The following is a 27207-nucleotide window of genomic DNA, read 5'->3' on the forward strand; positions in this document are numbered from 1 at the left end:
TTAATCAACGCAGTCCAACCCTTAGCATAGCGCACACATAAACCAGACAATGACAACTTTAATGCGGTTCATTTCATTCCAACAAACTTTATTTAATCCTAAAAACATCCTACTTCTTTCACTAAAACATCTTTTCCGTTCAACTTCCTTTTTCCAAGTTCGATTTACCCCACCAATTACCAACCGACAACTTTCTCAATTCCTTCTGACGCTTCTCAAACACTACACACGAGGACATTACTGCTCCACAAACGTATCTTATGTTTTCCAGTTGAATGAAGGCTACAAACTACTTTTATAAGTGGCGGTTAATAGGCGATGAATGTGATTATTTTAATTCTGGTTTAGTTAATTATCAAGACTCCTGATCTTAAGGGAGCTGACTTCATCTACTCCGTGCACAGGATAGCGACTCCACGCTCATAGAAGCTGTGCGGATCTTCCTTGTTGGCGATGTCAAAGTCAACGGTGAAGATGAGGTCAGACCTGGTGAAGTTCAGGTACACGGGCAGAGTCACCTGCGGTGAAAAGGAGAAAATGATGAGCACTGGAGGAAGTCGCCCGATGTTTTTTTTCTTAAAACCGTTGATATTTAAAGATCATTGTACCATGTTTCTCTTCTCAGCGTTGCCCTGCTTGATCCAGCGGAGCTGAGTGAGAGGCAGCTCGGTGGAGATGGAGGTCGACAGAGACAGCTTGTTGTTGGCGCAGGTTGCTCCCTGCAGTTTGAGTCCTGGAATATTGGACAGAACCAGCATTAAAACTGTTGGACACAATTTTTTGGGGGGGTTGGGGTGGGCAGGGGGAGGGGCACAGTTACTAGCAGCTGTGTCATTTTCAGAAATCTTCCATTTTTATTTTGAAGAGTTTTGGGTCTAGTGTCACCTAAACCTTCTCAAGACTAAACAATTTAGGCAAACGGACTCATCTCTTGTAAGTGAAGACGTTTCGCCTCCAATGGCAAAACCAGGTGGTCGTGAGGCCAGAATAATAGGCTCGTTAGGTGGTCATGTGAGTCGTTGGCCTCACTTTTGGGTCATTACCCCTCCTAGCCCTCTGGGGGGGGGGGGGGGGGTCGTTTGGGTCACCTGAGAGAAGGCGTGAATGCTGGCTCTGTTTTCTGGGGAGGGATCTAAGGAATAGCATTTTAGGTGGGTGATAGGTTGTGTCTGAGACCCCCTCCTCTGTTCAAAGACGGTCACTCTAGTTTGATATGAACTGCTTCTTTCACCCCTCTTTCAAACCATCCCTGTGCACTTTAAGCCCAGCAACACCCTGACCACCTAATGAGTCTATTGTTTTGGCCTTACGACCACTTGGGTTTGCCACCACCCACTTGGGTGGTTATATACCTGATACTCCCTACCAGAAATTTAGAACTGAAGAAGCTTTATGGATGAGAGGTGAAACATCTTCACTTACAAGAGGTGAGTCCAGTTGCCCAAACTGATTCATTCTTGAGAATTACGATGACCTGGATGACTGAGAATATACACAAATCCACCTAAACCTTCATTGTTGTTTATGCGATAGCATTTACAACACGCATCCTTTCATTCTAGATTAGATCTAGATTCACACCTTTGATGCCGAAGCTGCAGGCATCCAGAGCAGCACCCTGGGCACTGGTGACATTGACCTCCAGACACAACTCCTCCAGAGACCAGCTGTTGGCCTGGGCCACATACTGGCGGGTGGCAGTAATGTACGCCTCAGGAACAAACAGGCTTCCAAGGCACACATGGATGTTCTACACAGAGAGTGAGAGGCAGGTGCAGAAAATTAGTGCCTTTTTTTCCCCCATTTTAAGTGATGAGGATGTAGTGAACCGGTTTTCACCTTCAGTTCCTTTGCACCCCCGCTGGCAGCTCCCTGGGAGATCTGCTGCAACTGTTTGATTCGCTCACTGAAGTCTGCCACCCACTGGATCACTGTCATGGCAGCTGGAACTGTGTAGCGACACCAGCTGCGAGGGAGGATGCCTGGGAGAGGAGGACAGCCAGGAGTAAACCATTGCTATTTGAAAATCATAGTTTTCTAACTAAAGTGCAGTTATTTTTCAGACTTCTCACCTTTGACGAGGTCGCTGATGAGCGTGCGAAGGTAGTTGGTCTGCTTCTTCTTGCCCTCGCACACTTGCACCACATCGGACAGATCCTGACGCACCTCCTGCAGCATCTTGCAACCCATCTTCACCTCACGCTCAAAGAAACGGAAGAGCGGATCCTGGTGCGTGTGTGTTTGGATAAAGAATACAACAATATGACTAAGAGAAACAATTTGATCTACTGAAATTCAAACGTGTTGTAATTCTTATTTAACTTACTGCCAAAAGAGTCTACATGAAAAACAAAACCTTAAGGGATTGTTTTGCAGGTCCTCAGAGAGAACAATCTATTTAAAGAGGTCCATATCCTGGATCCCAACTTTCCCAAACTTTTGATGTTTCTCACGTTACCTTGATGTTCTCCACTGTGCGTTTGAGTGGATTGACTGTTTGCGGCATGAGCTGAAGCCAGTTGCAGGCAGTGGTGTGGAGGGTCCTCATCCAGGCTGGCTGGGCGTCAGATGTGGACGATGTGCGTTCCTTCTTCTCCGTCTCATAGGCGAGGTCGTCCTCATCCTCCAACATCTGCATTTTCAGCATCTTACCCATCATGTCAGTGCCTGTGCAGCCCAGCGACGGGAGGGAAGTGAGCGGGTAGGGAGGTGGGAGATAGGACCGTGGTGGGAGGAGAAATTAATTGAGGGACAAAAGAGACAAATATCTTACCTCCAGGATGTGTTAATAAAGGGTTTTTAACCAATAAAGAAAAAGAAAAAAAAAAAGGAGGAACGACAGACAAATAAGAACTAAAAAATGACACACAAGGCTTCAGGCAATAACTTCACATTCAGAATAAGTCCCAAATGGATAAATTAACCCAATTCTTGACTGGATCTGTAAAAGAAAGTAAAAATATAGGGTGGCAAGGGTGAGAGAGAAACTTAAGGGTGAGGATGAGGGAGAGGTTGAACATGGCCGATGGGTGGATGCTTCAACAAAGGGGATAAGCGGGACGGAGATCAATCTGACCAAACAGGAGGTATATGATGGTGCTGCAGCTAAGGGAGGGGGGGTGAGAGAGTCCTAATAGGAGGGTGGGGTGGGGAGGGTATCTCAGCAAAGCGACATGTTGGTAGTGAAATACAGCTGCTGGAGGGTGAGGACACACACACACCCTCTCTCCTCCAGGGAGAATACCACGGCTACAATTCTACAACGCGACAGTCGACAGCATCCGGGAGCTACGTGTGAAACTAAAAGACCAACTGAACCGATGAGATGAGAGATTAGCAGAGGGAACAAACACACATGAGATCTCGACCGCTCCCCACACTGAAACGCCCCATCAAACTAGTTCAGGCACTAGATTAGAGAGAGAGAGATTGTTAATCTGCTCTATGAAAAGCAGTTGACCAGGGAAAAAAACATGAATGAGGAAGAAGATTAAGTTGTGTTGTAGTCCAGTTCATATAAAAATGATGAAGATGACTTGCTGGCGGCGTACCTTGAGTGGTGAGCAGGACCTTCTCGGCATTGCTAGGCAACCCAAGCCAAGTTGGAGTCTGAGTGTCTGGAAGCATCTCTACCCAGTTCATGAATTGCTCGCGTCTGAAAGACAGAAAAAAAAATGAGAAACCATAACTGGTTGAGGTCACAAAATGTCAAAAAACTGAAGAGTGGCGAAAAGCTACTGACCGAATGCCCTCTGGCATCTTGATGTCCTTGTGTCCATCAACTTTGAGGGCCAGTTTGCACTCACTGTCGAAGCTACTCTTGGTGAAAATGCGGTCCAGGAAGGTGATGAGGAGACGCTGGTCAAACTCGTTGTCAATGCGGCCACCATAGATGGACTGGGCCATCAGAGTTTTCAGAGCTGCCCATGGGATCTTGTCTGGTGCGATGTTCTGACGACCCTGTATGTGCGTTGTGCGGTAACAGTTGTGTGGTTTGATAATAATTATAGGACATGTTTGTGGGATTTCTGCTGTGATCACCGACCTTAGCTGTGTCGTCTAACCAGGTGTCGACAGTGTCACACGCGGAGCGGAGGTCAGACTCTCCAAACTCATACTTCTTCGACCAGCCAAGCGGTGCATAACGCAGACGCTCCTGGATGACAGCATGGAACCAGGCCAGCAGGAAGTAGAGACGGGCACGCTCACTGGGTGCCTGGAGAAGGAGGGGAAAAAAACATTTTAGATAAGAAGTGAAGGCAGCATTGAAAGCAATAACCAAGCTTATTATACATTTGTCACCTTGCACATGCGAGCAGCAGGGATGCTGCTGAAGGTGCGGAGCATGTTGGCCTTGACACCAGGAGGAGGCTCGAACACAAAGATACGGCCAGCACGAAGCAGATTCACTGGAACCTGGCAGGAAGAGATGATACAGGAACACGCAGGTGTGAAAGCCATCAGGATGTTTGGAATGACAGGAGAGAATTAATTCTGTTGTAGTGTCCGTTGATACCTTGGGGTTGATCTCCATTGTGAGGAATAGCCTGAAGCTGGCATGAGGCTGCATAGAGTGAAGCTTCTTTTCGAGCTGCATCAACCATCCAGGGGCCAAGTGAACGTTTTCCAGCATCACCCACCTGCAGGACAAAGGATGGATGCAAGATTAACAGAAGAAAAAGCTAGTTTTACATAAAAAGACCACTTACGAAAACCCACCTGCCGGACTTGACAGCAGTGTTGATGTCTCTGTCAGCCTTGTTGAAGCCCTCAGCCGAACCTGTGAGCGGTAGAACAGCACACATGAACAGGATCCTCAGTAAGTTCAGCTAACAGGTTCTGCTTTGTGACATTAAGATCACTTACCAATAGAGATTGAAGTGATTTGTTTGTTCTGTTCAGCAGCCAGATCCCGGACCAAGCCGCTGGCATCATAACCTGGTACAGAACACATCAACACTGGTGTGCTGGGCTTCACCTGCAGACACAAGAGAAACATGTCAGATTCAACAACCCTGTTAAAAAATGCTCTGGAGGGAAAACGATGACGGAATCTGTCTGTACCTCACTATCCACAATATTAGCCAGGTCGAAAGGCTGCTCGATGATGTTCATGAACGTCTCTCCCAGAACCTTTGACACGAAAATGTGCGACATAGCCAGCAGACGGTCGGGGCGGAAAGACTGTATCAGCAGCAGCTGGTGTACTGCTTGGCCGATGGGAGCTGAGGAGGATGATGCAAAGGGTAGGGCAGAGTAGGTTATGTTTATGCAGAATATTTTAAAATGAACAACTGCTTGGTAAAGTCGGTATACTCACTGGCCTGCTTCTCCTCTGACCACAGATAAGGAACAGCCAGCTCTGGGGTGTTGCTCTCGAGCCACATGAAGATTTGCTGAGGTAACAAAACAAGGAAATCACAGACAGTCGATTATATTTAGAGGTTTGGTGTAATTAGTGTCAGTCCAAAAGTACCTCTCAATACTCACATCATCAGCTTGAACTTTTTCCACCAAGTCTTTGAATGCTGGTAGGCGACTGAGGCGAACCATGGCCTCACTCTGCTCGGAGGTCAGACCTTTCACCTTGGGCAATGACATGCCTGTCAGAACGATCTCCTTACCACGCAAGAAGTGCTGGAACTCAGAATCGTATGGAGGCTCACTGCAAACAAACAGCTGTTAGACCTAAACCTTTTTTGTTGTTGCAAAAAGCACCAGTAGACTGGTTTAATCGGGTCATCTTACTTGGTCATCCCCTTGAGGCTGATTTTAGCAAGCAGCATGGAGAAGGTAATGTGGTCCTGGTGCAGCATACCTCTGGCGACTCTGTTGAACGCCACCTACGTCAAAGAGAACAGTCCGAAACATCTGTCCACAGCTTTCATACAGCTAAAGTGTTGTTGTCAAGAGGTGCAATTTATACCTGGAAGAGGTCCTTTGTGATGACAGCAAGCCTCTGAGAGTGATCAGTGATGTTCTTGAGGTTGGCGTTCTCGTAAAGCACAGTGTGGTAGGTGTCCAGGAAAAAGTGAAGAGAATACTGGTACAGGAAGTGCATCTGAAGCAAGACACAAATTTATTATTTGTTTGCACACACAAATTGAAACAGTTTGTATTACAGGGCGCCTGTGTGCTTGACATCAGTCAGGGAGAACATAGGAGCGAGTGAGCCGACCTGGTTGAGAGCCTCCATGGTGAAGTAGATGCTGCTGCAGGCCGAAGACAGGGACAGGTACTGCTGTGATACTGCTTCCACCTCAGCCATGATGATGTCAGTTTCCTCAACCTTCCTGGTCACTTCTGCTGCCTCTTTCTTCAGATTCTCCAGAGTGGTGATGATGGTGTCATCGTCAAGGATACGACCCTTAACCTCATTGAGGGCTTGCAGCAAGGATTTTTCCAGCTGGCGTAGACGCAGCTGGAACTCGCCTATAGAGACAGGACAGGTGTTGATCAGTCGCCGCTCAATGGAGCTTCCTCCACCATGCTCCGGTCAGATCGTCCTGTTACTGTGCCAATTGCGTCTCACCCTGAAGTTTGAGGAGGTCGGAGCGTTTCTCATCCACGTCAGGCCTCTCAGCCTTCAGGACCTCATTGAGACACTGGCTCTGCAGACTGCTGCGCGTCACGGTGAAGTTGACGAATGTCACACGAGAACACAAGTCTGGTGGGAACTCCACCTGCAAGAACAGACGACAGGTTAATCTCTCAGTACACAAATAGTTAGGAGTTTCTCTAATCTAGATAAAAGCAAAACAACCTTTTACACTATCCTTTGTTAACATTTATGACTAAAGTTCAGCTGCATGATCTTTATTCTCCTCACCGTTGGGTCTCGTGTGGAGAGGAAGATGACAAACGAAGGTGACAGATCAATGTCCTGGTCTCCCAGGGTGATAAGGACACGTCCTCCAGTCCTGCGGACCTCTCTGTTCAGCACTGGGTTCAGGATGGGGTCATAACTCTCCACATCCTTAAAAAAAAGAATGTTAGAGCCAAGGAGTAATGAGCCTATTCATAACACCTTAGTAAAATTTAAAGAGTCGTAATGATGATTCAATTTCAATTTATGATTAAGGAATAAAATATATGATAGTGTGACCGTTTTGAAATGATGGAACATGTTTGTACTTTTGGGACTTGCAGTCACAAACATGAAATCACTGTCATGCTAAATGTTGCTTTTGTTGGCGGTTGAGTTATTTTGTTGGGAGACAGTTCTTTGAAATGATGATTTTGTGCATTCAGAGTAAACTCCAATGTGTGGCAGTAACATCAAGGATTGAAATGTGACTGAAAAAATATTATAAGCGCAAAAATCCTAAATGTGGACAATCAACCCAGACAGTGAACAAGTGGCAGTGTAACTCAGCATTTCGTACCTGGACCAGAAGTGGGTTTCCAAAACGTAGGGCACTCTCCAGGTTCTTCCTGAAGGCATCGTCCAGGAAGCTGGTTCGGGTAATCTTACGATCTTTGTATTCGTTCATGATGAACTCAGTGGCTTGACCGGATGGATCGATGATAAGTGGGTACCTAGAGGTTGGTAAAGATAAACGGGATGTCAAATCAACTCACGACTGATTGATTCTCAGTTTTCCCAACAGTGAGCGTGTATCTGACCTGAGGGCAACACATACTGACCTGTTGAATCTCTTGAGCATGATGGCGTTCTCAGTGCAGAGGTCATCAGCTGGAAGAGAGTTCGCCTGCCAGCGAAGTCTCTCGTCTGCGTTGGACAGGTACTCAGTCCTGGCAATGTCAGTACGGAACTGAAGAAGAAATTCAGGCCAATAGGATTTAAGTATAAATACATATGTGACAGCGGATTCAAAGAAAATGCTAAATACTGTCATGTGCATCTGGTTCAAATCAAATGTAAACGATCAGAAATGCTTTACTTACCTGAATATTGGCTTGCTGCAGGTGATGAGACCAAGTGGTGAACAGATTCTGCCTCATCTGTTGCTCAAAGTAGCCGGCGTAAGTAATGAAAGCTGCGGAGAGAAGACAGTCTCCAGCAATGGTGGACATCTGGTTCTTGAAGGTCTCGCTGGTCTTCTCCCAGCGCTCCCTCTCAGCTGACAGACTCTTCAGCAGGGCTGTGCTACGATTCACCTGCACGTTCACAGAAAAAAGGATTCATCAGTTTAGATTGGAACAAAAGAGGGTTTTTTTTGTTGTTTTTTTTTTTAATTGAATGTAGGTTTGCTGGCCCGTTACCTTCGCTTCAACTGCAGCCAAGTCAGCCTTGATGGCTTGGGCTTCTGAAATGAGGACAGCGTACTCCTCCTTGTAGCGAGCGATGCTATTCTCCAAATCTCGGATCATCTGCTCCACCTTCTCTGCCTTTGTCTTGTTGTCCTTGGCGTCATCCTCAAGCTTCTGGAGTTCGTTACGCAGAGGCTCCACACGCTTCAGCATGTCAGCATAGTTGAGCTAGGAGAGCGGCAGAACATAATACAAGAGAAATCCTTTTCTTTCCTCCATTCTTATCTGCATTTTTTATTCATTGTTGTTTGCTATTCTTTACCTGGGCGATGGCCCATTTCACCATAGGTCCACAGGCAAATGAGGCCCTGTTAACTTGGTCATAGTTGTAGCTGGGGTTAGAGAGGTAGTTCTTCTTCATTTTTTCACGAATGGTGTCACTAGATGAAGTGGAAACAAATGAAGACGTATGAGCGTCAGATACTTTAAAGACGTGTGGACAAAGGATGACGAATCACACAGAATTAAACATGAATTCAGTGAATATTGCACAGGATCATTTCAACTGTATCTGGAAGGAGAAGGTTCTAACATCTTCACAGTGAAATACACAAATCATGATGAGCACTAACCAGGATGGGTCGTATATCGTACAATCAGTTCGTTGTCCGATTTGCTGAGTAGGAAAATCAGTACTAATCACACGTGTTGTCTGATTATTTAACTGATTAAAAATATCATTTGTGCTTCCATCGGCAAAACACTACGACAGATGTCTCGACACCAGTACCTCATTTCCTCAGAGGAAAAGTTGACTATGCTGCTGATGAAATTGTCCCTGATAATAACTTGTCTGATTTTTTTCCAGTCATTGGTCTCCTCCCCAAGCAAAAGGCAGATAGACTCCAGGGCCAGTTTGACTGCAGCTGGGGGATTGGTCATAGCCCGTACTTCTACTAGGTGCTGCCGCTTAATAGAGCTCACCGCTAGTTAGACGAAAGTAGGAGTGTGTTTGAAAAAAAAAGTCAGAGGAGAACGAAAAAGAGTACCATATAGAGAGAAAAGAAGGAACCTCAGATGGAAAAAGATAAAGAGAGAGAGAGAGAAAGAGAGACAGGGCAGTTTTTAGTGAACAATGTCAAACATTAACTCTTTTCACCTGATCTCTCCAGCAGAGAAGTTAACAATGGTGGAGATGAAGTTCTCCCTCATGATGACGGATCGGATTTGCTTCCAGTCCGTCGTGCTCTCTCCCAAGAGCAGGCAGATGGACTCCAGGGCCAACTTGACGGCCGCAGGTGGATTGGCCATGGAGCGCACCTCCACCAAGTGCTGCTTCTTAATGGACTTAACAGCTAACAATATCATATAGACAAGAATACGGATTATGAAAAGGTAAGGGGCAGTGATGAAGGTGGGGATATAAGCAGAGAACCATGGAAGCAGAAGTCACCATGAGACAAGATTTAGTAAAAGAGGTTCAGACAAAAGTAGTTGCTCAATTGCGATGTTGTGTAGAACAAAAATGGCCACGTAAACCAACGCAATACATACCATTCTGAGCCTCGATAACAGCAGGCTCCACTTGGTCCAGGTCCTGTTTGACACTCAGCTGTTTGTCCTTGATCACCTCCTGCTGCTTGTACACAGCTTCCTGGATCTCCTGGCTCATCACCTGGGATCATAAGAGTAACAGTTTCAATAAGGAGCACATCTATGGAGGAGCATTAGAATACTTACAATCGACAGTCTGTTTGTATTTGACAAGGAAAGAAATGATTGTACCTTTTTCTTCTCAGCCTCCTGCTGGTCCTTAACCATCTTCTTCAGCTTGTCATTGGCAGCAGCGTTCTTTGCCTCCAACTCCTGGCTCTTGATTCGGAGGTCACGGCGAAGCTCTTCCACCTGGATGAGGAAGCACAATTACATTCTGGGAGTAAGAAAACAGGGAACATCAAAATTCCACAAGAAGAAAACTATCTTGTGTCTTCTGTGGACAAGGTGGGATAAATTGGCACTTAAAAGTTTGCGAGCACAAAATTATTTTACCTGATCGACTGTCTCCTTTATCTTGCGTAGACCAACGTTGAGGTGCATCTGCTGCTCCTCCAGCTCGCTGCGCTTCTCATTGAACAGGTTAGCGTACTGGTTGATGAAGTCCAGGTAGTGGCGAGGAGTGATGGCCATGGTGTGGCCACCTCGCTTTGCCAGACGGTTGTTAGCCTACAAGTTAAGTGGAAGTGAGGCATGCATTCATTTTGGCTGAGGGATTTTGCCAATCACACTGTGAGCTAGCCTGAACCTGTGAAACTACGCCTACCTGGTGGAGTGTCTGGTGAACAAACACACAGCCATTGACGATCGCCTCACGGTGAGACGGTGGCTGGGGGAGCTTGTCGTAGACGATGGGCATGTAGTCTGGCACCTTGTAGTTTGGCTTTTCCAGGTCCATCTTGCTGGTGAACTCCTTACCCACCTGATAAAGAGCCTCTGTGGACCAGTCTCCAAACCAGTTCAACACACACCTGACACAGGAGAGTTTCCAGTTAGCTTAGCTACACTGCTGGATGTATTCATGCTCACGGATCATCCACCTACCTGTTGAAAAGAGCTGGAGATGTGGCAGCCCTGTCCTTCAAGCCTTCCGATGATGGGTTCATAGTGAAAACAACGTGGAGGTTTCGGATAACCTGGCTGGTGAACCATTTGTACAGCTCCTCGTGTGTGTCCAGCATTAGTCCCTCTTTCTGAGCCCCCTCCTTACACTGAGTCATCAGGGTTGCATACTCATCGCCCTCAAACAGGCCAGGCACCTACAGAAAACAGGATTGTCATACTGGGAAAAACTTAATCTTCAACTCAAAACAACCCTAAAAGACAGTTGCCTGGTTTCCATCTCAATGCAAAGAAAATGTTTAGAAAGTTAGCAAAAAAGGAAAAAAAAAAAAAAGCCAAGTAGTTGACAAAATGTGCATAAAAAAAACAGGGTGACGGAAACCCTAGTTAGCTAGCTAGTGTCTGCTCTAGTCAGAAAGGAGGAAAGGTCATGCAACAGACCGCGATGGACTGGACCCACATTACCTCTCCGTTGGCCAGCAGGGTGTTCATTCTCTCAAGGAATCCAGAATCCAACACATTGGACTCATCCATGATGAAGGCAATCTTCTCATTCTTGCAACCTGAGCGTCGCAGCACTGTACGAAGGTCTTCATCAAAGTCCTCTCCAGTATATTTCCTGTGTACCTGAAAACCCACAAACAAATCTATTATAATAAACAAACAGATTTACTCATATTGTTTCCAATCAACTTAATACTTCTTGGATCAACCTTGATCTGGTAGACACTGAGTCCGTTCATCCAGGCAACGAAGCGAGAAAGCGTCGTCTTCCCAGCACCGCTCACACCAATCAACAGGAGATGTCCTTGAGGCTGACGGAAGATTCTAGAGGAAGATATTTATTTTTAAGATAATTTCAAACCACTATACAGGTCAGAAAGTCAAATTAAGCCTCAAAAAGATGTCAATCAGAAGTAATGAAGGCTGTTTCTCACCGGTCAATTCTGAGGACATGGTCAAGCACCTCGTTGAAGAGCACCAGCGGGACGTCCAGCTCCTCCTCATAAAAGACCTTCAGACGGGCCTTCACATAGTCCCTCAGCTCCTCTTGTTCCACTGGGATGTAGTCCTGCATTCACCAAGAAGACACAAAGTCCGACATTAAACTGCTGAGTACCTTAGATGACCTCTCACTATTTAAGGAGGAGCAACTTCAGAGCATCCCCCCCCCCCCCCATCTGTCACTAGATCACCTTTGACAGCCAGTTGCTGTAGAGGATCGGTCTGTTGAGAGCCTTCTCCTTATCAATGTTAGGGAAGTGTTTAAGAGCAACCATGTCAATGTTTTCATCTGTCCATCTTCTCTCTTCATCACCAACCAGCCTAGGGGAAAAACAACAACAACAAAAAAAGATGAAGGCCAACCACATTTATCCAAGATTAATTAAAGTGAGTTATTACGTAGATTGGAAATATCCTTGTTTTGATATAAATGGCTTTACAAAACTTGCACGTACCTGTCCTGAAAGAGGCGGAGAGCCTCGTGAGCCCAGATGCGGATAAGTCCCTCAACAGGGAGAGTCTCAAGTGGCCTCAGGGCCTCAAAGATGCCCCTAACCCAGCGGGTCATCTCTCTGGGTGAGTAGATGTAGTGAGGTTGGGTGTCTTGGGTGAACCGCTCCTGGGGGGGCATGGAAACAAATATTGTGAATAAAACAAAACACACCAACGGAGGATTTTTTTTTTCCTCGAAGTTAAAGAGTTCTTCCCTAATTGTAACAACTTTTTTCATGGATGACTGCAAATCAAATTCAGTGTGTATTTTGTCTTCACCTGAGACATGGTGTAGAATTCAACCATGGCAGCAGTGAGAGGTTCAGCGTAGGTACGCAGAGAAGGGATGAGGCGCAGCATGGCGCGGTTGAAGGTTCCATAAATCTGGGTGAGAGAGGCCGGGCCGGGATAGTCAACGTACACCACCGGAACGTGACGCAGGAACCTGGAAATGTCACACAACAACTTTTATTGTTCAGAACAATTTTTGGGGAAAATTAATGCCTTCTAATTCTACAGGAGTTCAATCTGTACCTGTGTGTGAGAGGCTTTCTACCAGGATCAGTGGGAGGATTACAGGCACCAACAAACTGGATCCTCTCCAGTTTAACCCATGTCTGGTCTGAGGTGCGGTAGAACCCTCCATGTTCCACCATCTGCAGAGAAAATACACCACTGCCTTTAACATAAAGAGGAAGTGACACCAAACTTCCAGGGGAGATATATTTTGCTGGTAAACCACCACCCTTGTGACCGTTCACATTCCGTACCTGTCTGAGGAAAGAGATGACTCTCTGTGTGCCATACTTGTCCATGTCCGGTAGATTGATCTCATCGCAGAACAGCACCAACCATTTTCCAAGCTGAATGGGGGCGAGGACCACACCGTTGGGGGTACGGCGGTACTCACAGTAGTGGTCAAAGGTCTTCAGCAGCAGCTCTGGGGTGGTAGCGCTGGAGAAGTTCAGACCCACAACCTAACAAAAGGAAATGTGGTGAATTTTCGATGCAAGTATGTACCTACTGTATATACTTAACTTCCCTTATCTAGTCTCACCTCCATATCAGGCAAGGCTCTGAGGGCACTGAAAAGGGTCATAGTCTTTCCAGAACCAGGAGGTCCACACAGCACCAGTGGTTTGTGCTCTGCCAGCCATGTGTAAAGCAAGGCCTCATGGCGGACTGTGTCCAGGGTGGGAACCACGACATCTGGTGATGCCACTTTGTGGGTCTCTACCTCAATCTGGGGCACCTTCCCCTGCCAGGACTGCCACTCCCCTGAGATACACACCTGAGCGCAAAAGGTATTTTATGATGCTTAGTCTGAAAATATAAAACTGCCACACATATTTAATTATAAATGACACGAAGCTGTAGTTGATCAAGGCTCCTTTATACCTCGTAGTCAATGATGGGGACGTTGGGAGCAGAGGGGAGGGGCACAGTGGTGATGCGACGGACATATTCTCCAAGTTCAGCCCTCATCTTGAGCCGTCCATCACCAGAGAAGGACCAGAGTACAGCATAGATCAGATATTTCTGTAGTGAGACAAGAAATAAAGGAAGTTTAAAACCAATTAGTGGCAATATAGTTCCAAGGACACATCTGTAGAGGACACTTCTTCTTTGCTAAAGCCACTGGAGTTACCTGCATGTATCTCTCCATCTGATCGATGGGCATGGGGAAGTCGGGGTGATTGTTGTTGTAAAGCGCCACATTGCGGCAAGCCTGGTGTAGCATTGAGAATAGTGAACCCAAGCAGCGAAGGCGGGTGAAGTCCATGATGTGCTCCATCTTGGAGGCGTGCTCTAAGGCCTTGATGACCAGGCCAGTGGAGGTAAAGTATGGTTGCAGGATAGCTGCAGCATCTCGCTGAATCTAGGGAAACATGGAGAACAGGACATCACTTAAGAGATGCAGTAACATTTTCACACAATGTGAAAAGTGTTGAACATATGAAATGCTTGAGTTTTTTTTTTTGTGGCATTACCTGCAGCATTGGTGATGCAGCCTCCTCCTCATCCTCTGTGCCCTTCCTCTTGCGCTGAGCTTCATCTTCTCCCTCATCCAGAGGGATGCTGCGGATGCGAGCCAGGAAGTTGTTGAAGATCATGTCAGTGCTGAGGACGTCCTCACTGAACCAGACCATACCACAGCGAGACACTGTAGCAAGGGTGGCATACTTCAGGTCCTGTACTTCAAACATGACACGCACCTGGAGAGGAATGTATGTGTGGTTAACACCAAGATATCATCAACATAGTAAGATTAAAAAAGACAAGTCTGTTTGAAATGTTGTTGCTTTTACATTTGGTGGCAAGCTGAGACGCTCTCCGTTTGGAAGGGTGAGCAGCTTATTGTCATCCAGGACTGAGTTCAGATTTTCAACCCACTCAGGGTCGACGTCTCCATCAAAAATGATCCACTGGCGTTTCTGCAGTTCACCTCGAACATTGTCGATGATTCTGGAATGAAGAGTATTTAAAAACACAAAGATTACGATCTACAATAATTATAATTTCCACAAATCAAGATGAGAGGTGCCTTGAGTAGTACTGTACCATTTCTAAATCTGTCTACAAAACAACTCACTTTCTGAGGATGTGTGTGAACAAGCCATCAGTCCATTCACGAGTGTTGGGGTCCAGGGTTCCGTACAGGTGGTCCTTGCTAATGGCTTTGGGGTCAATGATGTGGGCCACGCCCTCAACACCTTCCAGCCTCTCCAAGGCCTTGAGGAGCACCCTCCAGGCCATGGTCTTCCCGCTCCCTGAAGGTCCCACCATCATGAGACCGTGGTTGATCTGCGTGATCTGGTACAGCTGGAGCACCTGGAAGAGGGTGAATGAGAAAACAGTTGTTGTTTTGCATCTTCAGAGAAGGGATCAGGGCCCTGACGCTCTTGTCCACACTAATAAAGATGTGAATAGCCAATATTTAGCTTACCTTCTCCACCCACATGCTGCCCACATCATCACCGTCTCCGTAGGTCAGGTACATCTCCCTGCAGACCTTCTTGAGCTCCTCTCTCAGGGCAGTCATCTCTCCACGTAGATACTGCACTCCAGGGAAGACATCGGACAGCAGGCTGAACAGCAGAGGAATGTCTTCTGCCACCAGTTTGGGAACCATGGTCTCACATACACTCTGGATCAAAATCTACAGGAATGGAAGGTCAAAATCCGTTGAGCTGCTGTTTGTGGTTTTCTAGTGGTCCTTTAAAAACAGTAACAAGTTCTAACAGCAGTTTCTGCACCTCTTGTTCGGGAAGATTCTCTGCGATCTCATTCTCATCAACAACTTCTCCACGTTCGAACTTCTCCCTCTTGATCCTCTGGATGCGTTCACGCTTGACATTACCAGCACTGATAAGCACGCTCTTGAGAGCTCGGAGGCCAAAATCATAGTGACTCTGGGAGGACAGCTGCTCGTCACACAGTCTGAAATGGTGACAAAGATATAACAAGACCTTAAAAAAAAACAACAACAACAAACACACACACACACAATCCACTGAAAACTATTAAGGTTTTGCTTAATTATGAACATACTTGAAGAAAGGTACAATCTTCTTGGCAAGGATCTCAGCGGTGCGGAAACCTTGAGAGTAGAGCATGACCTGGGCGATGAGCTGACGGTCAGGTTTGGTCATGGCCAAGCTGCGGAACAGCTTCTTCAAATTGTCAGGCAGGTTGGAACGGCCAGCGTAGCCAGGATTCATGGTGATGAAGATGGCCATATCTGGGCTAACCTTCACCTGCTTGTTCAGGAGTTCTGTGGTGACAGGCACACCTGAAATGATGATAAGAGGTAGTTTGTTAAGGGTGTTTCTCAAATATACTTGCTATGGCTCACATTTTTAGCAATGGCAAGGAAAAGTCGACTCTAGACACCCCAGTTACTTACTCCTGTCTCTGTTGGGGTTGCTGTGTTCCCTCAAGGCCACCTGAATGTACTGGACCTGCTGGGAAACAGCAGACAGCATTCTCTCTTCCAGACGGTTAAACTCATCAAAGCAGCCCCAGGCTCCCACCTGGCACAGACCCACGAAGATACGACCCATGGCCTAAAGACAAGACGACATGGAAGTTAGAACACATAAATCTTGTAACAGGCAAGTGACAAGTAAATGCTTAATGGATACTCAATGGCTTCCAATTGTTATTTTAGCTATAATCCAACCTAAAAAATAAAACTTGAATGTGAATGAAGTCCCATACCTGGAAGTCGAATGTCTCGTCACAGTTGAAGACCAGGACAAAACGGCCAAGCTGGTGACCCAAGGCTTTCACTGACTCAGTTTTCCCTGTACCAGCAGGTCCTACATGCAGGAAAGATTTTGTTCAGTTTTTTTGTTCAACAACTAACTCAGACATGTTAAAAAAAAAAGAATAAATAAAAGATGAAAAAAAAAGAAAAGAGGAAAAAAGAAAAGAAAAAAAAATAGGCATACCAAATGGTGACCCTCCAAGGCGGGCCTCCAAAGCCTGAGTCATGGTCAGGTAGCAGCGGTCTGTAAGAGGTGTCTGGACCAGCTTGTCCTGGACACCCAAGTACTCAAAGCCATAGTTGAACTTGGCATTTGCCATTTGAATGGACAGCTGTTGCAGGACATCCGTCTGTTTGGGATCAAAGTAGAAGCGCATCTGACTGAGCCACTCGAAGGACTTTGGGTTATCGATCTTGTTCTTGATTAGAGTCCTGGTCACATCACGTTGGTGGACCAGCTCGGTGATCTGAGGGGGAAAAAACAAATTTCAGATAATTTATCACACAATATTATAAAAAACCAAAACACCTTCTCAAGAAGATTTCCGCCATACCAGGTGTTCTAGCTTCCTCCGGCGAAGCGGTGGTTGTTCCATCAGCACAGTGTCAGCCAGCACGTTGAGGGTGGCCTCTACATTTGACAGCACTCCATGCATGGGGGTCATGTCCCCACCACCTGAGACAGTGGTCAAGGCAGACTCGATGTTCTCAGACCAGGCAATCTGAGTGGAAAGGACCACCAGCTGGGCCTGGGGGGAGAGAGGAAACAAAAATAAAACAATGTTGAACATGTCATATTTGAACATAAAAGTATGCATGCTCAATTCCCTCACGACAAACCTGGTAACGATCAATCCAGTTGATGTACTGGCTCAAGTCGACAGCGGTGCCTTTGTTGAAGGCCGTGACTTCTGTGACAGACTCTGCAAGCAGCTTGGCCAGTGTCACCCTCATCTCTTTCTCCACAAGTGTCAGCCACTCATTGATCTTGGGGTGCTCAGTGATAGAGACTGGTGTCTTGTACATAATCTCCTCGCCCTCTCGGGATGATATTCCCAGTACCTCGGTGTTGTCCTCATTGAGCAAGATGCTTGAGACGCCTGCGAACATCTTTTTGAAGTGTTTCTGCAGTTTGGCAACATTCTTGCTGTTGCCGATGATCTCAAGCAGGTCCTCGTCTCCCACAAAGTAGAACCTGGAACAAATATTCAACGTGACCATTTGATTTTTTTGTACAGTGACAATAATGCACATTCACAAAATCGTTTTTTTACCTTGGGAATGAGGATCTTTCCCTCTCCAGGTACTCTCCAAGGGCTTTCTGTATTTTTCCAAGGAGGTCAGCCAGTCTCTCCAGGGACCTCTGCACTCCTTGTATGTTCAGCACGTCCATCACTAGTGGAGACTTTGTCACTTTCTTCATTAGTGCCAAGAACTCTGTGCTGATGCTGTGGAATACAAAAGAAAGAAGATTATGGTTGAATCAATTCCTCACTGGTGGAGTGAAGAATAAACAGATTCTTGATGTACCTCTGGAATCTCTGGGTCTCTACAGGGAGCAGATGTTTAATGTCGGCACTTCCTGTGAAGATACCTTCCAGGTAGACCCAACGGCGCTGGACATCAATCCAAACATCGAACAGAGCCATGATGCGATTCAGCTTATCCTCCCAGCTCAGGGCATCTTCCTCAAACACCTGAGGAGAGATAACACAGATTTTATAAATATGTCATACTGCAGCAATTCAATACTCATCTGACAAAAACTATCATCTCACAACCTCAACTATTTACCTTGTAGTAAGGGGACAATTTCATGGCAGACACGCTGTTTATGTGTTCTTTGACTTTGTTGAAGAGGTCATCCCAGCCTCTAATTAGGCGACATTTGTTCTGGTAGTTCACCAGGTCAAGTTCATAAGAGTTCCACACTTCGCGGATCTGAAGACAACAACCACAACATTAGTATTTTTGGCTTTATGAAAGAAATTTCCTCCAAGTATCACTTTATCTGTTCACTCCCTTTCACCTGTTTGAGGAACTCTTCCAAAGCCATCTCTCCCTGGGCTACCAGGAGAACATCTTTCACCACCATCTCATTCTTCTGAAGATCTATATCCCAGATCTGCCCCAGGGTCAGTTCTGACAGGACCCAGTTCACGTGTAAACGCTTCATCAGTTGTTTCCAGTGGCGGTCCTTCAGTGCTTCTGATTTCAGCTCAATCACCAACATGTTCACCTGAGCAAAGAACAAAAGCAGTACAGATTCTCATTAAAGTTATTTTTCTGCTGATCAAAATTTACGTAAAAAACTAACTTCCTGACCTTGAGGTATCCCTTAAGTAGCCTCTGGACATATTCGTAGGATGCGTACTGTCTCAGCCTTGCTTGGAAGTTCTTCAGCTGGTTCAGGAGGGCATCCAGATTCTGACGGAGCTACAAACACAGACAAAATCATGTTTAGATGCAAGAGAAATTGACTCGATGGCGATTCAATGATCCAATTGAATAATTTTCACCTTGCGAGGTTGTACGGACACCCATGGCTGCTCTTTCATCTGATCAATCTGTTCCCACACCTTCGACAGCTCGGACCACACCTCCTTCAGGTCATGCAGCTCCTCCAGTGCTACCTGCAATTCACCACAGTCACAAAAATGTTGAGAGAAATACTTGCCACTTGCTCTTAGTTGGTCTTCAAAGGTAAAAGTATGCTGACATTACCTGCACCCTTTCTTCACTGCCGCTGAGCAGGCCGGTGTCGGTGAGCTCCAGAGCCTCTTTGGCACGAGCACACTTCTCTCTCTCAACTTTCAGACGGCCAAAGTTGCCTTCGTAGATTGTAAGAGACTGAAGAGCCTCCTCAGGACGCAGGTTACCCTAGTGACACATTTAGACATTTCAATCATGTAAAATAAGCTGCTATTATACAATTGTCATTGCATATGTGCTGTATACTTTATTTCAAATGGAATCCTATGATCCTATTTCTCTTACAGCAACTGGTTTGGTCTTCTCCCAGTCATTTAGCAAGTCAGTGGTACGGTTTTCGACTGCTTTGTCTTCCTGGACGATCTTCATCTGCAGGTTGGCCACCTGCTGTTGGATAGCAGTGTCCTTACGCTTCATGATGTCACTGAATGCACCCCATTCGCCTTCAATGTTGTCGATGTAGAGCCAAGATGGGGGGAACTGGAATCTCTGCTTTTCCAGCAGACGCTGCCCATTACGGAATAACTAGGGGCAGAAAATAGAATCATATTCAGAACTTACACATTTATAAAACAAAAGAGGCCATACTGCTCTTTTCTTTTAAACAGACTACTTACATCCACATTCTTCTCAAACTGCTTGATCTTGCGTTTCAGAGTTTGGACATATGTTATGAAGTTGACAGCATCCGATGTGCTAGCAGTGTCCACAGAATGCTGCTCCAGGTCTTGACGAGACTTGCAAGTGAAAAGTAAAAATGTTGAAATGACAGAAAAATAAAAGTTTTTTTCAAACTATTTTGCAGAACGGTTATCTCAGTGTGATTGAAGTTAAAAAAAAGGATGTGTCAATGTTATTATGCATTACCTTGGAAATTTGAGCATGGAAGTCTTGCATGTTCTGACCAAGCATCTGACCAAACTTGCTGAGCACTTCTTTGTGCCAGGAGTCATACTTCAGGTTCACCTTGGACTGGACCTGACAGGAGGGGTGGGGGGGGGGGGGGGGGGGTGAAAAAAATTGCCAAGGATATTTCATTTACAGAAGCTTGTAAGTCAGACGAGCCTTATTACCTTGCCGTAGTCAATGACTACAGGTCCAAACTCTTTCCGTGTCTCTGCATTGTCAAAGGTTCCACGTGCTTTGCGGATCTGAACCAGCAGGGCCTGCCACTTGGTGAGATCCTCACCCAGACGGTTGTAGATGTTCTCAGCTTGCATGTCCCACAAGCATTGGTACTGCAGCCACACCTGGACAGAGCCAAGAGAGAAAACGCTCAGTGAGTAAAAATCACAAATGAATGCACATTTTTTTTATGCAAGTATTCAAAAGGACGGGTAACAGAAAGAGGACACTACTGCTATGATCGGTGTTCTTTTTAATCCTTTCCTCCAAGAAGTTAGTAGTACGATTTCATGATGATGAAAAGCTCTTACCTTGACATATTGCTCCACCTCAGTGACAATGTCTTCAACTGCACTGTAGGCCTCCTCCAAGGCAGCGGGCCCGTCTGGCATCCTGGTCAGGGCATTTCGGTAGAACTTCTCCTCCTCCGAAAGCTCATAGTGGACGCCAACCTGGCCAGGAGGAACAGATTTACTTGGATTAAAGCAACAGCATGAATGAAGAAATAAGATCAAACCTATCACACAAGTTAGATCCCTACCTGGTATCTCTGGCTCTGGATCCTGGGAAGGGACAGGATAACCATCTTCCAGGCAAACATTTCCTGGTAAAGCTTGTAGCGGCAGTCTTCAATTGGTGGGTTCAGGTAGATCACCTGGTTAGTAATCCTCAGTTCATGCACAACATTCTGGGAAAAGAAAATAACATGTTTATTAGAACAAAAAGTCTGATGTGTGTGGAAGTGAAGCCTTACCAGTGGTTTATAACTGGCACAAGGCAACATCAAGAAGCTAGTGACTATACTTGCCTTGATCTTGGGGTCACCTCCGGGTTTGTGGCTCACTTGTGGAGCCTCAGTGTCCATATCCACATCAGCTTTATCCTCTACTTGACCCCGGAGCACCTGGGTCCAGGCCTTAAGACCAGCCTGCAGACGCACTCCCAGGATACGTTCAATCTACAAAAGAAGACCAAAAAATACACACACACACACACACACACACACACACACACACACACACACAAAAAAGCTTTTAGTTTAGTTTATGTTGTGCACTTCTGTATTTTTTAAGGATGACAACAAATCCTTCAGTTGGAGCAAGTTTGTGTTACTTACCTCAATGTCAAGCTTGTTGACCCAGATGGGCAAGTTGGAATATGAGTGAAGATTCAGGTCATCGACAGCTTTCTGGACACGGTTGAGGATGTCAGAGAAGGTCTTGTGGTCAAACATGCAAGTATCCAGCGAGCGGACCTCCAGATCTATTTTCTCCTCGATCAGTAAGAGGTCATCCACCTGGAAACACAACAAAAAACACATCATGTTATTATTTACTGACACCCAAGATACATTTTAAGATGATTGCCTTTGACTCCTCCCCCATACAGACCTTCTCCTGAAAGTTGAAAACCGTCTCAGCCAGTCTCTGTACATAAGGATCCAGCTTGTAAGACTCCCAGACCAGGGTGATGCCCTCTGTAACGAGAGCCTGAACCTCCTTCTTAAGCCCGGCCACCAGCAGGGAGATGGAGGACCTCTCCTCCACCTTCTCACAAGTGCGTTCGTAGGTGCGCACGCTCTCGATCAAAGAGATGGCGAACGGGTAGAGCTGGTTAGCTTGGTGGGCTTTGTTGACAATGGCCAAAGGAACCCGGAAGCTCAACCACTTCAGATTGCGGACCTCTTTAGACAAGGTGATGATTTCTGGGAGGAAATTGACTTTAAGTTTGAGCATGTTTCCTGTGCGTCCGCGGGCACGAGTGTTCTCAATGGTGAAGATGCGACCAGACACGCCGAGGTTCCTCTGCTGCACCTGTAACAAAAGCAATTGACAGGAAATTCAAATGAGGGGAGAGAAGAAAAAAAAAATCGAGCACATCTTTTTGCAAATCTAGGCAGTAAATGTCCTCTTCATACCTTGCGAGCCCAGTCATCAAATATCTCCTGAGTATTGAGCTTAGCCCTGAAGCTATCTCCATCTTGCTTCAGCTTCAGCCCCTCCACATGATTCTCCCAGCCTTTTCCAAGAACATCCTCCACCCTCTTCATGTACGCAGTCAGCTGACGGTCGATTTGTTTGGCCCAGATGATGGATCCAGAAACTGGAGGCAGATCTCTGACATGACTCATCTTACATGCTTGACTCTGAGGATACTGCACTTTGAACTTGTCGTGCAGTGATTCGATGTCATCTTTCACACGCTGGATGAGCTGGGTCTGGTACTCCCGGATGGCACCGCGGATGTGGGGGCGCACAAAGAGAGCATTGAAGCGGGAGAAGATGCGGAACATCTCATTGGCATTCTTGGCGGTTCCCAGTTGATCACGCAGGCGGGCTGTGATACGCGTCTCAACACGGTCGATACGCTCATCGTAGCGCTTCATGGCAGCCTCCCAGGCTTCCATTCCTTCTTTTGACACATCAAGGCCATCGACCTCTTTGACGTTCTCGTATGCCAAGTTGACCTCCTCAATAGCGTTAGCGTCAGCCGCATCAAAGAGAACTCCAGCTACCTTCATGTCTTGAGGCTCGACTGTCTCACCAGGAGCATGCTGAGGCACAGCAGACACCTAGGGACAAGAGGATATGAAAAAACATTTCTCACAAGTTTGCAGAAAAAAAAAAGTTAAGGCCTCTTCTAGGTGACCGACATTTACCTGAGGCCTCAACACACGAACGATGACAGCCCTCAACTGCTCATGCTGCCTTCTGAAACGTCTCATGTGGTCTAGACGAGACTGAAGCTTCCTGTGGGCGGGGCTGAGACGCCACACCATCTTAAGGTTCTCCTCTCGCTTTCTCTTCACGATGTCCCTCAGAAGCACCTGCAGTTTCTCATATTCATCCTCCCAGGTCTGGAACACCTCAAAGCAAGCCACCATCACCTGCACACAGATGTTAAACGGCAAGTTGAAATGTTGGGAGAATTATGGTACACAAAAAGAGAACAAAAAACAAACAGACGCTTTGGGAATCATAACACAGAATCCCATTTCACCTCATCTTTCCACTACTGCAGACTGGTGAAGAGCTGAGGGCTGCACGCTGCATGGGAGAACATTCAATCTAATCTGTACCAGAAAAAGCCACACCAACCTTTTCAAATTCCTCGTAGGCAACATGCATGAGCTTCCTGGTGCCCAACACCTTGAGGAGCTGTGAGCTCAAGTCCCTGGAGATGGCCTCAACTAGACGGAGTGCTCTTTGAATGGGGTATTTGGTGTTTCTAATCTTCTTCAGATGAGTGAAGATGGCCATCAGAGCCTGGCGAATCTTATCCAGCTCAGAGGCGGAGAGCAGGTCGTTGAGGGGGAAGTCCTTCATCAGAGGGTTGTAGTCGTTGACGGTTTCCACAGCCTGTTTCAGACCTGTGAGAAGAAATGAGTGCACCGTAAAACTTTATTCAAACAACTCAATGTGTGAAATAAGTGCAATAGTTACCAGTTACTCACCAGTATCAGTGTCAAAACTGACGGTGGCGTGGAAACGTTTGCCGTGTTTGAGGATATCCAGTGTGAGCAGAACTTCAGGGCTCTCTCTCTTCTCCTGGATCCTGTTGAGGGCCCTCTCCAGATTCAGCCAAAAACTGATCTCCTGCAGGGCTGTCCCAGAGGCGGGGTCACGATCAAGCTTTGTTACCTAGAGACAAGAAGCAGAGAAATAAATCCAGTGGTTACTATGAAGGGAAAAACTGTAATTGCATTGTTTTGAGTTATAAATGTAGCGGTGCGTCTTACTTTCTGGATTTCCCTGATCCAGCGATTGACTCCAGACTGAAGCTGGTTAAGGAAGGTTGGGTCCTCCACTTTATCGCCAAAGTCAGTGACTTTGGGCTTCTCTCCACGCTCATAGAATTGCTTCGCAATGTTTGTGATGATAGGGTGGATGATAAGGCTGATCTCAGGGATCTCGATGTTCTGCTGAAGGTGGAGAAGGCCCATCTCCAGCTCAGCAATCTTTTTCTCAACAGATGGTGCCATTTTATCTCCATCTCTAAAGGGTTATTAAAGGGTACAACTTATTCATGTTCCACTCACTGAAGAAAAGACATTTAATTCATTGATTTTCTCTGACAATTACCTGTCTGCCTTGCCAGACTCACGGATGTAAGACTTGAAAAAGGGAGAAACAGCATTGCTGATGAAAGAGTGGAGTGTCTCATAGGGAGAATCCTCACTCAAGGTCAGAACTCGGACTTGGGTTGATATGGGCTTGTCTGCATCAATGACACCGGTCCTCTTAATCAGAGCCAAGCTGCAAGTGGGCGGAAAGCAGAGAAAACTATGAACTAATCATAGCTCAAAATGACGCTGCATATTTAAGACCAACAACAAATAAATAGGTTCTATGAAGGATGTTCTGGTTTTCCAGATTAAAAAGTAAATTTGAGTATAAACAAATTACATGCATGGCTGAATAAAGGACTTTTTAGCAGTAAATTAGCATGATTTACCTGTTAGACTTAAGCCCATAGTGTATGTCAATGCTGATGTTGTAAGTGATGCACTCCTTCTCCTCCTCCCCTTCATCTCCAACATCCTCTGTGTGAATAAAAATCATAATAAGTGACGGAACCCATTTTCATACTGACACTCTACTGATCTCGTCATACAACTCAGCAGGGTCTACTTTTTTAATCACCAAAATCTTGAGGGTAAAAATTAATTGGATGGTAGTTTCATTTCCTTTAAAAACACATCTACAGCCCCACCCGCCTTCCTTAGCTGGGGAGGACAGGGCTGGTCATCTGCAGACAGCCTGCATTGCAGCATCAGTAATTTTAGCAGGAGAAACAGAATCAGACACTTTCTGTCCGAGCATCCAGATAATACAAGGAGCTCATCATGCGCGCTTTTAATGGATCGAGGTTCAAAACATTAAAGCTCCAAAATTAAAGATCAACTCGCCTGGAGGAAACTGAAGAGAATGTGTTCATTGATACAAGCTTTTTCACATGATGGCAGCATGACTTGCCTTCATAACACAAGCTCTATTCTACAGTCAGTTTTGTACTTTACTGTTCGTGACCCAGCTTCTGAGTACGTTTAAATACCTTTTGAAAAGAGGGTTTTATTGGGCTTTGTAAATAAACAGCAAGACAAAACTGAGTACTACTTTAGCAAGGTGTATTTTCATCGATATGCTTTCGCTACCCACCCATTATGGCGTAGCACACTTAAGATACGGTTCTTTTACGAAGCAAGCAATTGTGTTTCATTGCCTCTCTGCTTTCTCGACCTTAATTTAAGGTTTGAACCCACTGTTATTATACCTCTGGTGTATCTGGAAGCTTAAATCAATCACGCTGCGTCTGCGTCACTCAAGCTAACGTAGATTGAAAAATCCAACCGTACATCAGATTCAATCAGAGAGCTAGCTAGCCACTCCTTGCTAAATGTACCTTTCAGTGTACTTCTCTCCACCAGGATGGTGTGGACTTGAGGGTCAGCTAGAAATTTCCTCATCTGCTCCACGATGCTCTTCTCGTCCAGGGCGGTTTCCAGTGCGGCCGGCACCTCGCCGCCATCTTCCAGGAGCAGCGGGACAAGCTTACGGATGTGCTTCTGCAGCACCGAGGTATCAGCGACCGTGTGGACGGCCGACACTTCCATGGTGCCGGAGTTCTCCTCTGTCCCTCCGCCGTCAGACATCCTAGGAAGCGGTCAGGGACCACCGATTTAAGTTTGACAGCGAACAAAGAAACGCTTTCAGGCTGCGGTGAGTCTGGTCACAAGTCGACTGCTGCTGTCAAATAGAGGCGGAACGCTGAATAACGAGTCGCCGGAATGAACGAATCATTTGTGTGAGCGTATTGAACTAGTTCGATTCCTGAAACCAGTCAAAAGGGAGGAGTTGGAGTCTTCTAACAGAAAGCTTTGCCAACTGAAATATATGTTCAATAAAATGAAAAATATAGTTCTGTGATTTCTCAAAGTTTGTTCCCGAACTGTAATTCTGTCAATGAGTTTTAAGAACTGCATCCAAAACCTGTAATACAAACGTAATTGAGTGGCTTGAATGTATATGTTGTAGAATCTAGATGATTTTCAGACGTTATCTTTACACCACAGAACTCAATTTAGAACTAAACGGTTCTGCGAACCGTTCTAATGAACGGAATCGTGTTCTATATATCCAAATGAACGATCGTTCAAATCTCTATTGTAAAATGCCGCAGCCCTGGAACGTCAGATTTATTCACGCAATGGATTATGGTAAGTGTTGTTTAAGTAAGAGTTTTTCCGATTGACTGTCAAATAACAAACTACACCCACTTCTACTACAATACCCACAATGCAGTTGTGAGAATCAGACTCTTGCTTTCTTGCGTTCAGTACAGTTTAACAGCTAGAGGGAGAAAGGGAGATGTCCACCATGATTCAGCATTATGCTGCTGTAATGCTTTTCTCCCTTGTCTACAAGACTTTATCCGTGATATTTGTTACAAATCTGCACTATTTTCACTGCCATACAATGACGTGGCATTCTCTTTTTATGTTAATACAATCAATAGTTTTTTAAAAACATGTTATATCCTAGTTTTATTCAGCAGATCCTAACAAAATTTCAAATTGACAGAAGCAAACTTAACATGAGAACCTTTGTTTCATCAATGAATGCAACATTTCAGAAAGTATTCAGCATTCTAGAAACCTATGACTTTTACTTTAGACAGCAGACATGGGATTTGCTTATTTTTCATGATTTGCACTAACATCAACAATGATTTAATAGTGGTATCACTCATCCTGCAATTCGTTTATGGGTTGA

General features: G+C 45.7%; 1 protein-coding gene across 1 annotated transcript; it reads right to left on the minus strand.

Annotated features, from left to right (window-relative positions):
• Window positions 1-44: 44 nt before the first annotated feature.
• Window positions 45-26203, minus strand: dync1h1 (dynein, cytoplasmic 1, heavy chain 1). The gene is made up of 78 exons (XM_086182993.1): window positions 25838-26203; window positions 24890-24977; window positions 24517-24690; window positions 24174-24429; window positions 23889-24075; window positions 23533-23804; window positions 23094-23321; window positions 22353-23006; window positions 21826-22248; window positions 21552-21731; window positions 21243-21392; window positions 20976-21122; window positions 20746-20886; window positions 20383-20559; window positions 20177-20287; window positions 19927-20046; window positions 19595-19834; window positions 19322-19477; window positions 19117-19230; window positions 18923-19033; window positions 18627-18836; window positions 18392-18538; window positions 18128-18294; window positions 17872-18045; window positions 17438-17792; window positions 17152-17346; window positions 16782-17064; window positions 16549-16649; window positions 16235-16394; window positions 15880-16120; window positions 15585-15768; window positions 15275-15487; window positions 14921-15159; window positions 14637-14793; window positions 14319-14543; window positions 13976-14206; window positions 13726-13866; window positions 13385-13618; window positions 13098-13304; window positions 12862-12983; window positions 12607-12772; window positions 12291-12454; window positions 12027-12156; window positions 11769-11902; window positions 11544-11658; window positions 11296-11457; window positions 10813-11027; window positions 10535-10739; window positions 10264-10437; window positions 10000-10119; window positions 9769-9889; window positions 9374-9569; window positions 8537-8654; window positions 8227-8442; window positions 7909-8121; window positions 7648-7775; window positions 7386-7539; window positions 6830-6976; window positions 6533-6683; window positions 6179-6432; window positions 5927-6061; window positions 5749-5843; window positions 5491-5665; window positions 5321-5396; window positions 5065-5225; window positions 4867-4978; window positions 4720-4780; window positions 4517-4640; window positions 4303-4416; window positions 4046-4216; window positions 3743-3960; window positions 3552-3655; window positions 2459-2667; window positions 2073-2226; window positions 1840-1982; window positions 1582-1750; window positions 609-733; window positions 45-518 (listed from the first exon to the last, which is right to left on the minus strand). The coding sequence occupies exons 1-78, from the start codon at window positions 26085-26087 to the stop codon at window positions 390-392; spliced, it is 13923 nt and encodes a 4640-aa protein (XP_086039119.1). The 5' UTR covers window positions 26088-26203; the 3' UTR covers window positions 45-389.
• Between the last annotated feature and the right edge of the window lie 1004 nt (window positions 26204-27207).

This window comes from Aulostomus chinensis, chromosome 17, assembly GCF_037954235.1.
Source record: "Aulostomus chinensis isolate RoL2024-O1b breed Wild chromosome 17, RoL_Achi_v1.0, whole genome shotgun sequence".
NCBI lineage: Eukaryota > Metazoa > Chordata > Actinopteri > Syngnathiformes > Aulostomidae > Aulostomus > Aulostomus chinensis.

Coding starts and splice junctions, on each gene's coding strand:
- dync1h1 (XM_086182993.1), bottom strand. CDS start 26,087: ATGTCTGACGGCGGAGGGACAGAGGAGAACTCCGGCACCATGGAAGTG. Junction 16,650..16,781: donor CCTTGGAGGGTCACCATTTG/GTATGCCTATTT, acceptor TCCTGCATGTAG/GACCTGCTGGTACAGGGAAA. Junction 3,656..3,742: donor AAGATGCCAGAGGGCATTCG/GTCAGTAGCTTT, acceptor TCTGTCTTTCAG/ACGCGAGCAATTCATGAACT.